The sequence below is a fragment of the Gouania willdenowi genome, chromosome 9 (genome assembly GCF_900634775.1).
Source record: "Gouania willdenowi chromosome 9, fGouWil2.1, whole genome shotgun sequence".
In the NCBI taxonomy this organism is placed as follows: domain Eukaryota; kingdom Metazoa; phylum Chordata; class Actinopteri; order Blenniiformes; family Gobiesocidae; genus Gouania; species Gouania willdenowi.
Window position 1 is genome coordinate 3,601,578 of NC_041052.1, and position 13,833 is coordinate 3,615,410.

Below are 13,833 nucleotides of genomic sequence, written 5' to 3' on the forward strand. Positions count from 1 at the left end.
AAAGATGAAAAAGAACGACTTCAATCAGCAAAGAAATGAGGAGGAACTCACGTCCTGGAACAGCCGTCGGTCCTGTGCGAGACGTTTGGAGGCCAGTGTTTTGGTGACGTGGTAGAAGGTGAGCAGCGCTCGGTGCTGCTGTAACCCGTCCTGACCCTTCACAGACTCCAGCAGAATGGGGATGAGCTCTGGCCACTGCCTGGGGCAGTCCAGACGGGCCACCTTAGCTATCAGCACCGCGATCTGGGTGGCAATCTGTCGGCAAAAACACGTACATGAGCAAATGACCAGAGGCAACATAGACCAGACAAAGTAGTTAGGCCAGAGAAAACTCTCTGAAACCTGGAAAAGTTAACTTTTTGACTTCAAGTTAAAAAAATAGAACCTTAAGGAAAAAAGCTCATTGACAATTCACTTTGGTTTAAGAATAAACTGGATAAACTGAAGGTATCGTCTACGATGGCGTATTAGGCCCACATAAGACAAAAACTAAGAGATTAAAGTCTTAATCTTTTGAGAATAAACTGTTAATTTTATGAGTAAAGTTGTATCTTAATAGAATCATACTTTTATGAGATTAAAGTTGCAATATTTCGAGAATAAAGCCGTAATATTTAAAGAATAGAACTGCAATTTTATGAGAATAAAGTCGTATATTAAAAGAATCATAATTTTATGAGATTAAAATTGTAACATTTCAAGAACAAAGTTGAAATATTTCAAGAATAAAGTCATAATATTTAAAGATTAATGACGTACGAGTCGGAATTTTATGAGAATAAATTTTATGAGAATAAAATAAAAATACCTGCCCGACCCCTTACTTGATAATGGGGGGTCAGGGTTCAGCAGGGGGCGTGGCCTCAATAATAAGCAATGTGCCGTGTGTTCATGTGATTGAGAAATTGCAAAAGTATTCATAAGTAAACTTAACTTACATGAAATCTGTTTGTGTAACTCAATATGAAGCTAAAATATATTTTCCAACTATATTTAACATCCATCAATTTACTACAATTCCTCGTTTAATCCTGTTTATTCCCATGGAAAGATTCCTACTTTAAAAAATACAGGAATTTTCAACCCTAGGTAAGGGATATTTGAAACAATTTGAAATTCAAATATCTGATCCTGAAAGCATATAAATTGGGCTTATTTTGGAGAGGAACTGTTTCTAATGCTGTATCTCAAGCATCCGGACTAAATACTTCACACAATTTTGATGCTTCAAAGTATCTCTGCTAACAGACGTAATTATCTAACACTGATGTTTTGGTTCAATGAAATGAGGAATAACTCATTTCTGTCACATTATTAATGACTAAGACTTATCAACAGGTAGTGACAAGTAATTGCAGGTCAGCTTGATCAGTTTTCTTTGATAAATTGTTTTATTCTAAACTAAGGCAGATATGTATACCTGTAAATGTGGGTTGAAAACCATAAGTTTGTATATTTAATTGGTTGTAAAAGCAAAGTAAGCGATAAATGGACGCTCCGTGGAATAGAAAAACAAAAAATATCACGTTTCATTCCTCAAGTAAATGTTTTCATTGTTGAACTTTGAGCTTTGGATCTAAATTCACCGTTTAACACTGTGGTTGTATTTATTTAAGTAATGTCAATTTTTAAGCAGTAAACTGTACACATATTGTTTGTTTAAAAGTAGTGCAATAAAAACACAGATTTTTCCTTAATATAATAAATAATTATGATCATAATCGTGATTACAATATGGAACAAAATAATTGTGATTATGTTGGCCATAATCGTTCAGCCCTACGTAAATCTGTGAATTATGAAATAAAATCATAAAATATTAAAACTTCAAAACATGTGATTTCTCTAATCTGACTACTGACCATATATAGACTGACTGAGTGCTAAAATAATAATTTACTGCAGCACTAAACCAAACCTCTTTGACTGAAATATTTGTTTTTATTGATATTTAATGACTTTCAAACAACGTTGAAAAGAAAGATTTAACAAACATCCTAGAGTTTATATTAAACAGGCTGGATTTGGTCTGTTTGAGTGTGTTTTAGGTGTTTGTCATGTTTTAAAAAGGCAATAAAAGCCTCTACTCTGCCCAAAATGAACCAAAAATTTAAAAAAACTGTGGCCAAAAAAACATTTGGAGGTTAAAAAACATTCATTACTCGCCGTATGGACCATACCAGTCCTGACTTAATATCCGTCCCTCAGGGATATAGAACCTGATGAAAATCATAGTGAGATCGTTTATTACCTCATTCCTACACAGATGCTGCACTGCACGCACGGATACGTTTAGCATTACCAAAAAAAATGATGAGAGCTCAACCAAAGCAGCAAATTCTCTCTTTTTTTAAGTCTGTCACTAAACATCCAACAACCACAGAACTCCAGATTGTATTCATATCACATCAGTCTGGACCACATCTGGACAACATCTATGCAACATCCCAAAAAGGTTGGCATCCGAACGTCATGACCACGACCTCATCTGGAGCTTGGTTCAATGTTCAACATTTGAAGCGATTTCTGTTCATTTCTCATATGAAAGTTAAACAACCTTCTGTTTATTAGATATAATTAGTGGTGTGGGGAAAAAAAATCAATTTCACAATATATCGCGATTTTTAAAAAAATATTTAATCAATATTTTTGTGTATTTGAGCAATGCTTTCAATGTGCAATAGTTATTTGATGCACTTGATTTTATGATGGCAGTGTGTAATACCTGCAATATTTATGTATGCACAGGCATTTTATTTTCTTATAATCTGTTCAGATCAGTGTTTGCCAATACTCAACCCCAAGAAACCATTATTCAGTATATATCCAGGTTTATTTTGGTAACATTCATATATTATGCTCTGCAATCTTTTTAAGAAAAAATGTAAATGTTGAGCCTTAATTCCCACTGTCAACGTTGAAACTACGTTGAGAAGACGTCTTTTTCGAACATCGTCTGGTCAGGTTACTTCAACGAATGCACACAACAACAACAACGTAAAAAATACACATAAACGTCACAATACTCCCAAAATGTATGGTATTGTACGCTCTTACAGTGCAAAACAGTTATTCGAATGTATTCCAATGCTGTTTTTCGTCATAGCATTTCAGACAATTAATTTGGTAAACGTTTCAAATAATTGACAATGTTGAAAAATGATGTGAATAAAAAGGGTAAGGAAGCACGCTTGAAAGCAACCTGGGTCATCTTTCTTATGACGTCTTCTTGGGACGTCTAGAATACGTCGTTTTCAGAAAAAAAACTTTCACTGTGCACCCGTGAGAGACGTCGTTTCAACATCGGTTTGCTCAGTGGGAGAGAGTCGTCACTCACTGGTGCATTTAGTCAGAGCTTTATTCACCACTAGTACAGTGCCCCTCGAAAGTATGAATTCATATAGTGGGAGGAGCTTAAGGAGAGTTGTCAATTATGACCAAATGAGTATGTGTTTGAAGGTTGGACGTACAAAGAGGTGTACATACTCTGTAGTGTTATAAAGGGGTTTATCTGCGGGTGCAAAGTAAAATAGTGTGTGTGATTTCCCTGGTTTAATTCTATGGGACATGCAAATGATAAATGTGTTTGTTGTTTTTTACTCATTTTTATATTTTTTTCGTTTTGGTGTATTTTTCTGTAATGTATGTTTTTTTAGAGTCGTTGTGTATTTTTGTATCTTTCTGTTGTGTTTTTGTGCATGTTTTGTATAATTATTGTTTTTTGTTGCCATTGTAGTGTGATTCTGGAGTCATTTTGTGTATTTTTGGTAGAAATATTTCATTTTGTACATCGGCACTCTCACACACACACGCATCAGCCGTGATATGGTGACGGAGGAGGAAGTGAACTCCGTGACCCGTGATTTAAAGGAAGTGTGGGATCACGGGGATCATTTTAAATAACCATGAAATATTCACTTAAATAACTTTTAGCAGTACAAAAACTTTTTTAAATCCAAACAAACTGATACACAGTGACATCATGAACCCGGAACAGGAAGTAGCCCGCTCAATACCTTGCTCAAACCAGAGAGGGAGCCGTAATGTTAAAATGAACGTTTTGCAACATCAAATTACTCTAAAAAAACAGATGCACACACGTATCACATTTTAAAGTAAACATTTCTTCACTAACCTGATTAACAGGCTCATTGAAGTTAGTGATGAGACCAGCACGCAAAGATGTCTTCTCCTCTTCTGATAAAGCACTGGGACCAGAAAGTGTGGAGAAAAAGAGAGAAATGACAAATAAATAATGACAAACAATGCTACATCCATAAATAAAAAAAAAAATCCTCCATTTTAGTCCAAACACCCAGTTAGCTTTGCAAAAATACACACATATGGAGCACAACTTTCTCTTGAACACTCCACCATACAGTATTTAAAAAAAAAAAAAAGGTCTTAAAGTGAAGCTAAATTAAGATTTTCACGTCATCCTGCCCCTTCTCAAACTGAAAGATACACATGTTCAATTTGTGTTAAATCTATTTCCTGTTTGTTTTTCATTGTTTAAAAAAGAAATTTCTTTTACGATTTCTTTACCCACTCAGGTATACAGGTTACATCTACAGTGTATCTAAACATTTTTGGATAAACATCAAACTATTCCCCAACGTAGGTCAATTCTATTCGAAAAAAATAAACTAAAATAGAAAGACTTTAAAGTTTCAGAATAGGTAGCGTAAAGTTTGGGTGCAGCTAAAGGGAGCGTTTTTGATCTGCGACAGCGTGAAAAATGAATTAAACTCTAATCCTGTGCAGACAGAATCGAGATGTGACTCAAAGTTCAATTACTGGAGCCAAGGTGTGAATTAGTGAAACAAGATTTTGCTCCAAAATCTTCCAGCGCATATATCCAAACAATCTGAGGGTGAGAAAAGCTTAAAAGTAAAATTTCAACTCAAGATTAATGTTTTTAACAACCTCCAACTTTAGTGGAAACCTGCATTTGAATTAAAACCCAAGCTCTATTAAAAGACCCTGGACTAGGTTTGAAATGCGATTATTTACAAGGACAGTGCATATTAACATAACAGCTCAACTATAGAATATGCATGAGTTAGCCAAAAGGCTAGTTTTCATCTGTAGTCCTCGGCCAGATGTACAATAGGCACCCTGGAAATAGGTAAAGCTAGCTGCTTATCACATGGCAAAATACAAGAAACATGACATTACATTTGCTGCAGCAGTAGGAATAAGACACCAAAACAAACAAGCAAAAAGAGTTCATGCTCGACAGCGCTAAAGTAAAAAAGCAGCTGGAGGCAACAGGACATAAGGCACAAACAACAGTTTATGGAACAACTAGAATCAGTATTAAAAGACATAGTCAATAAGCAAAATAAGAAAGAAAATATATAAAATGACTCAAAAAACTGACAAAATGAGAGATAAGTGACAGAAAATACACAAAAAGAGGAAGAAAAATAAGCAAAATGAGAAAGAAAATACACGCAAAAAAGCAATACAAACATACAAAATACCAGCAATTGACAAAATGTGGGATAGAAATACACAAAATGCCAAAAAACATGAGAAAGAAAATACATAAAATGACAAAAACACAAAAAATTACTCCAAAAAGAGACAAAACATGGAAGAGAAAAACAAAGAATGAGAGAAGTTACACAAAATGACAAGAGAAATATGCACAAAGTGACAAATAAAATACACACAATGAGAAAGAAAATATAGAAAAAAAGCAATAAAAATATACTAAATGCCAGCAGAACTGTATGTGTATCTGAATGTGGAAGAAAATTACACAAAACGTCAAAAAATATATTCAAAATGATGACAAAAATCAGACAACATGAGAAAGAAAACTCCAAAAAAAAAGACAAAATATGGAGGAAAAACCCACAAAATGAGAGAAAATATATAAATTGACAAAAAAAATTACACAAAATGACAAGAGAAATACACAAAATGTCTCAAAAAACTGACAAAATGAGAAAAAAAATGCAGAGAGACAAAAAATACACAAAATAATAAATAAAATACACACAACGAGAAAGAAAATACACAAAAAAAAGCAATAAAAATATACAAAATGCCAGCAGAACAAAATGAGAGAAAATATTTAAATTGACAAAAAAATGACACAAAATGACCCCAAAAACTGACTAAACGTCAGAAAACACTACACAAAAAAACAAAAAAGGAAATATGTTAACAAGAGATAAATTGGGAAAGCACTAAGTGGTCCAGGCCTGGATGCCGATTGAACAAACAAGTGCTTAGCACAGGACAACCAGTGTTTTCTGAACTTAACACCCTTTCAAATGAAATCTAAAGCACACAATTGTACGTCAGTCAGGTATCTAAAGATCCACCGTGAGCTTTGAATTCTCAAAGCCGCTCACGCAGCAGACAAAGAGGCAGGAAAAGGCTAAATAGAATATAACCATGTGAATGGGAGGAATAATCATGATGGAAGGGGAAAAAGAAAAGCTGACAGCTGTGAAAAGTGGTGGGGAGAAGTGCAGATGTAAGCTAGAACCAACAAGAACACACAAAACAGAAAATTGCTACTACAAATCTGTCGCCACAAAAGACGTGAGAAAAACAGGACGGCTTCAAAGGAAACGGCGTGCAGATTAAGACTGATGAATAGAGACAGTGGAGGAAAATAATGGGAAAACAGAGGGGGAAGTGAAAAGTGAGAGCAGGTACTTACTGAGGAGCCACTCGCCTCCAGTATCTGTCAATGCCATTTTTAAAGTAGAGCACGGCCAACCACCTCACATTGACATCCAGCATGTGATTATTGAAGATCGTCTGAAAAGAGAACACATCAATAAGATAATTACTGATACATTCTTAGCCTAAACGGCTAATAATGGAAAATTTAGGGGAGGGACTGTGTTTAATGATGCCGAAGAGTGCACGAGTCCCACAGAATGGAGGGCATGCAACAAATGGAAAAATAATGACGGTGTGTGGCAAAAACCATTAAGCCACTTAATAGAACTACAGGACGGAGCTATTAGTCTAGTTGATAAGGACAATTATTCTAAGAGGAAAAAACTTTAAATATGTCGCGAATTATGTCAAAAGGTTATTTAAAAGCATTCACAGTGAAAGCACAAACCATCACAGAGGTGGTCCCTCTTCTCACTGCCATACCGCAGCGTTAGTATGTGATAGAAAACATGATAATGTGATAGAAAACAATAAATAATAATAATGTGATAAAAAAACAGGACTTCCATTTTTATTATTCTCAACTTTATAGATTGTTTTAAGTCCGTGTAAAGCAAATTCTGCCATTTTCTTCTAAACACATTAAAGGGTCCATGTTAAGCTAAATTAACTTTTCTGTACTTTAAACATGATAAAGGTCTATTAGGGCTTCATACACATGTCCAAAGTGTTTTTTTCATTGATTCCGTCAATCGTTGGTTAGAGGGTGATTTACTCCTTTCTTACTGCAGGGGGAGCCCAAACACCTCGCTACAATTTGATGACGAATTTGACGCGGCACTGAGCTGGAGAAGCCGCGCCTCCAGGAAGCTCTCTGCCGTGATTGACATGTAAACAGACACGCCCACAAAGGTGAGCATTTCAGCGTTCTTCACACAGTGCTATGTATGTATTTTCTACAGTCTATGTATGTACCGTGAACGCCCCGCCCCCACTCTCTGTCTCGTGTTTATAAAGTAACATGAGCTCGGCTACGGAGTGGGTGGGAGGAGGGCGGGCCGTCCTCTGGCCCTACGTCACCGTGCGGGGAGGAGGAAGTCAATGTACCGTTTATAGACACGCCCACTCATAAATATGCATAAGTAGGCCACAAATCAGCCTGTTTGTGTAGAGTTGGTCAGAAAGTGACTTTTCAGAGGCTAAAACTCTAAAAAACAGGCGAGTTTGGGAAAATAAACCTCAAATACTATGTTTTTGGGGTTCTTAGAACAAATGGAGATGATGTTGAAAAATAGCATAACATGGGAACTTTAAATAGGTCATAAAAGTATTCCCTAAAACATGTAAAAAGCTATTTAACATGCGTTTGCTGGTGCCACATTTTCCATGAAATGAGGACTTTTATACACTGCAATTTTGGTTTTCACCTCCAGCAGGCGCAGTTTTGACTCTACCTGGGAGGAATGCACATATTCGGACTCGGGCAGAGCAGACCATTGCCGATATCGATCCAGCCTTTTAGTGATGTATCAAGACTCCCCCCGATACTTGTATCAGTACATATTGTAAACAGTAAATTTTGGGTCGTTGTTACAAATCGGGCTCTAAAAAGTCCTACATTTAGTAACACGTTTTGTGATTATAATTCTGCTCGTTTTTCATGTTGTTCATCTTGTATTATCATTTAAGTCGTTTATCTTGTGTTTTTTTCTACTGTAATGTGTGCCCTTATTTAATCAACAGTCTTACTTAATTATGAACGTTTTCTCTTTTTTTCCTTACTTTGTTTGGTGTTTATTCTTTTCATTTGTAATATTTCTCGAGCCTCTGTGACATAAGTGATCCCCCCCTGGGATAAATAAAGTATTTGTGATGCTGATAATCCCTCACCAACAGCACTGAGTAGAATCCTGGTTGTGTTTCCCACTGACGGAGCTGCTCCTCTGCAGGCTTCAGCACAGCTGTGTCCTGACTGGTGGCCTGGGTTAGGGTCTGCAGCACCACTGAACGGGCACTGTCCATATTCATAGCTGGATATATTTACCTGCAGAGGGAGACACAGGAAGAGGAGGAATTACATAACGTTTGAGTGGAAGCTATGAAAATAACTCCAGCAGATGAGAAAAAACTAACAGCACTAAACCTGAAGGAAATGCTAAGGATAAGGACATTGCCATGAATCTGACAACGCGATTTACATGTCACGATACAAAATATATCCCGACACTATACAATAAGATTTACATAATTACAAATTTCACCTTTACAAGCACAAAATTGTATAAAATACAATTTATTTCATTTTCAGGACGGGCTCAAAACGCCACTCACTTCTTGTAGTTGTTGTGTACACTAGTTAAAATCACAGATCAGGCTGAAATGTGGTAGCTATAATCTATGAATGTGTACGCATCGATGCTCGGAGCCCAATTTTTGATTTGGGGCCCCAGAAGAAAAAAAAAACAAAAGTCGATTTCTCATTTATTTGAGAGTCAAATATTACGACGGTTGGTGCTACTGAATCATTGGCACATACCAATGTATAAATGGTGCAAATTACCTCGTACGAGTCACGGGGGCCCATTTTTCAAATGACTACTACTCCGTTAGTTCTCGTTAGATCAGAATGCAGTTTGATATGAATGAATATGATGAGACGCTCTGAGCCCTTAATTTCCGGTAATTTACAAAATTCTGAGAACATAGTCATGTGATATATTGTTTCAAAGATAATTCACTGTAGATTACAATTATGCCTCGCACAATTTGATTAGGGGCCCAAGCGGCTCGGGGGCCCACCCCCCATTTCTGGTAATTTCTAAATTTATTGGAACATAGTCGTGTGATATGTCATTTCAAAGGCAAGTCAACGTAGATTACGATTTTAAGTCGCACAATTTGATTCGTTTTATTCGGTGGAACTGAGTCATTTGAATGAATTCTCAGAAACGTGGTGGTACGTGCTACTCGGCGCGGAGAAGTTCCGAGTGCCCAGTTCATTCGAAATTGTTTTTTATATACTTGCGTGAACCTGTAAATGGTAACTAACTGTAATTCAAGTACAAATATCAACGACAAGAGGTATTTTTATCAAACTGTGAAATAACATTTTTTTTTTTTTTAAAGGTTAAACTTTTGTTTCTACAACAGATTCTGATTCTGTCAAGTTCTTAAAATCTTTTTTCTTTTTTTTTTTTTTTCAAATAACCATACATCTATAAAAGTGCCCAGTATGTTTTATGAAAATAAAGTGCAATCAACTAAGTTTCCAAGATTGCACTTTGTAGATGTATGTGGTTACTTTTTTTTAAAGAATTAAAAAATTTAACAAAATCAGAATCTGTTGTAGAAGCAAAAGTTAAAAACTTTTTTTAAAAAATCATTTGACAGTTTGATAAATGGACCATTTGTTTTTGATATTTATACTTGAATTACAGTTAGTTACCATTTACTTGTTCTCGAAAGTTTAAAAAACATTAAATAAATTGTATTTTCTACTATTATATACTTGCAAAGGTAAAATTTGTAATATTGATATCGCGTTGTATGTCGTATTGTTTAGTATTGGGATATTTGGTATCGTGACATCTTAAGATTCATGGCAATGCACACCCCTATTATGTTAACACAATTAATTGTTTTTAAAAATCAAACATTTTTTTTCGATCGATACGATAATCACCAAGTGAAATATCGCAATTTATCGCCTAATCCATTGTTCATTACACCCTTAAAGGACATCAGTTTGTATCATGTTCAAACTTCCTTTGTGCAGATATCTCATTTTTCACATCATTTTTTCATAGAAACAATTTTAAAAAGAAAAACAAGTCCAAGAAACATGGAGAAAGTCACACTTTTTTTGTTTTATTCTCATGCATCTCATTTTCACACGTCCAAATACATATTTTTCATTCTCAGGCTCAGGCCCCTCTGCGCCACAGAAAGCTTGATTCTGCAGCAGAACAATAAACGCTTCCTTCACAGTTCAAACATCACGTCTCCAACTGTCCTGAGTTGCTCCAAGAGAGCAACTCAGGACAGTTGCTGGAAAATTATTAAGCGAGAGACAAACAAAACAATCACACTCAACATGTGAGGCCATTTTCTGCCATTTCTGGAGGGTCCTGTTAATAGGACAGACCAGTGGAGTGGGAGTTATTCCCGTTTGGCCTGGATTCTCATGTGGGAGTGTCGCCCTGTCCCCGGGACACAGAGTCTTCATCAGGAATTAAGAAAATCAACTCAGTAAAAACATCCAAGCTGTTTGTGTCTAAAAGCTGCTGACTAAAAAAAATTAAATATATGATCTGTGAAGCCAGTGGAATAAATCTAACAAGTTAGGTTTCAGTGAGTGAAAATGTTGCACAAGGCTGACCCCTAGAGGTCACACTCATAAACTGACCTTTAAAGAATCCTTATCCAATAATGAATTAACGTAGTGAGCAGCACAACATTATTACTTTAGAAATCTACACCTTACACAAATCTTTTTGGGTTCATTTCGACACATTTTCAGGACATCCCACACACTTTGGTCCCAAAATAAAAATTCAGCAATGATTTACAATTGTTCTGTGATCGATTATACACTGTACATTTTTAGTTTGATCAGATTCATACTTTTTGAGATATGGACAATTTAGTGAGGGGGGAATGTATCGATTTATGCATCCTTATTGTTCTTCCATTTTCAGCTTCCAATATCTGAGGAACTACATCACATAGGAAATTTGGTATAATAATACAGCTCCACCTACTCTCTCAGAATATATAAAATATATACTTCCTATCTAGTGGACATGCCAGCTCCTCAAAATAGGAAAAAACTTTGACGGGGTTTTGGGTTCAAACTTGATTGGGCCTTCAGTAAACATCTTTGTGATGTACCTGGTCACATGACCACTTCTCTATAAGAAAACATGGCGAGATACGTGGGGACAGAAGAGAAGACCCAGACATTTCTTAGTGTTAGACTTAAAAATGATTAGCGTCACATTAGACGTGAAACAACAAAAGGAATCCTGAGGGTTACAAGGAGGTTTGGAGCGTCCGTCTTCCTGCAGAAAAGTCTCACTGGATGAGATTTTACGAGAATTACGAGGCTCCAAAACAACCTTCTATGGAAACACATCCAATGAGACATTATACTTTGTCAAAATTTTAGAAATAACGCATTCATTTTGAGAAAAACTGTATAATAAATTAATTATGTAGCGCTTTACACAGATAAAATCACCAAGTGCTGTACAAACAAAGGTGAAACTAAAACAACAGCAGCAACATCCCAAAAGGATAATGAAACAAGAGAATTTAAAACAACAGGAGGAACATCATAAAAAAGATAATAAAAGTTAAAAGCAATTTAATCAAAAACCTTTCTGAAAAGCAAGGTATACAGATGCTTTTTTTAAAAAGTCCACACAGTCAAGCTCATGGAAGAAGTGGTGTAGGCTATTCCAGAGTCTTGGTGCTACAGCCTGGAACGCTAGGTCACCCCGGGTTTTAGAATGAGCCTTTGGGATCATAAGGAGACCCTGGCCTGATGACCGAAGGCTGGGCCCTGAAGTGTAGGGGCACAATAAGTCAGTGATGTACTGAGGGTCCTGACCATGCATCTCACGAAAAGTCAGGACTAGAATTTTGAACTCAATACCAAAACTGACTGAAGGCCAATGAAGACCAGAAAGAATGTGGGCTGTTCTGGGTGCTAGAGGTCAAAATTCTGAACAGTCTGAAGACTCTTCAGAGTCGACTTAAAACAGGTGAAAACCGAATTACAGTAATCAATGTGTGACGAGCTGAACGTGTGGATGATCATTTCCAGATCTGATTTGGACAACAAATATGAACAGTTTTATACAGCTATTGACATGGCCTTGGTCCCCCACTGACCATATAAGGCAATGTGTTATATAACATTGCACTACATGTATATATGTACAAATTCATATCAATTCTCTATATACTATTCTACTGTTTCTGGGTTTTTGTTTTGTTTTTTTTGCACTATCAATCAAGTCACATTCCTTGTATTGTTAAATACTCTACAAGGCAATAATAATACAACTCCTCTGAATTAGTCTAAGTTTATATATCAATGAATAGCCTCTGGGTTTTGACAGATTGTTTGTCTTTTCAACAGAATACTTTCAAAATGAAGGAAAACACTGGAATGGGGTCTACAATGATCTCTGAGCTGAAGCCCTTGGTCATTCTGGAGACTGATAAAAACACAAGCTGGTCATTTATCTGCATGAATTCTTGCATATTTGTAATATATATATTCTATTTATATTACTGATGTTCTGTTTTTATTTGTTTTTCTATTTTTATTCTTTTATACTATTATTCCTTTTCAATATTAATTATTTAAGAGTTTAACGGGGAACTTACTTCTCATTATGTTCATGCACATAATGACAAATACAAATTCTTTAATACATATGTTTAGATACGTCATTAAAGCGGAAACTGTCATCCTAACACACATGAACAAGCTGAATATTTAATAACAATCAGATGAAAGTGAGTTTTTGTAAAGATGCATGTGTATGTACGTATATTATATCTGTGTGTGTGTGTATATATATATACACACACACACACATATATACACACACACACACACACACACACACACACACACACACACACACACACACACACACACATATGTTACACTGATTATAAGAGGGGTAGGATTAAATACGTCATATTTCTTCCTACTCCTTTTTTGAACGTGTAAATGTTTTGATTGAAATCTTCTTACTTTGTGTTTTGCCTTGTTTTGGAAATTCACTTGTTTTGTAACATTCCTATTATTTTTCTATGTATTGTTTTGGCATGTTCAGAAATAAATGAATCAAATCTATATAAAATACTGAGTGGTAACTAAAGCTAACAGACGCATAATCAGCTAAGGTCATGCCTTTGTTTAAAGCATAAAACACCGCAGTGATGATGGCATCAGCAGAAATACACAAATAAACCATCAATACGTGCCTATAATAAGAAGACATGTCTTATTTACTAGGCACAGACATGTGATATAAAACACTGTTACACAGTCAGACTACTGCCATCATCATGTTACTTTAATTAGCAGAAATATGTACATAAATACAACCAGCAGTCCTCTCTGTGTGTCTGTCAGAACATTAAAAACACACAACAAACCGCAGA

The 13,833-nt window shown here is 35.7% G+C and overlaps 1 protein-coding gene across 1 annotated transcript in view; it reads right to left on the reverse strand.

The window, feature by feature from the left end:
• The window catches only part of ipo11 (importin 11), a 147,587-nt gene that overhangs the window by 133,500 nt on the left and 254 nt on the right, over positions 1 to 13,833 (reverse strand). The window contains exons 2-5 of the mRNA XM_028458673.1: positions 8,539 to 8,692; positions 6,683 to 6,783; positions 4,136 to 4,208; positions 52 to 255 (exon numbers count right to left, since the gene is read on the reverse strand). Of these exons, the coding sequence (XP_028314474.1) occupies positions 52 to 255; positions 4,136 to 4,208; positions 6,683 to 6,783; positions 8,539 to 8,676 (516 nt within the window). The 5' untranslated portion in view covers positions 8,677 to 8,692. The remainder of the gene's footprint in view (positions 1 to 51; positions 256 to 4,135; positions 4,209 to 6,682; positions 6,784 to 8,538; positions 8,693 to 13,833) is intronic.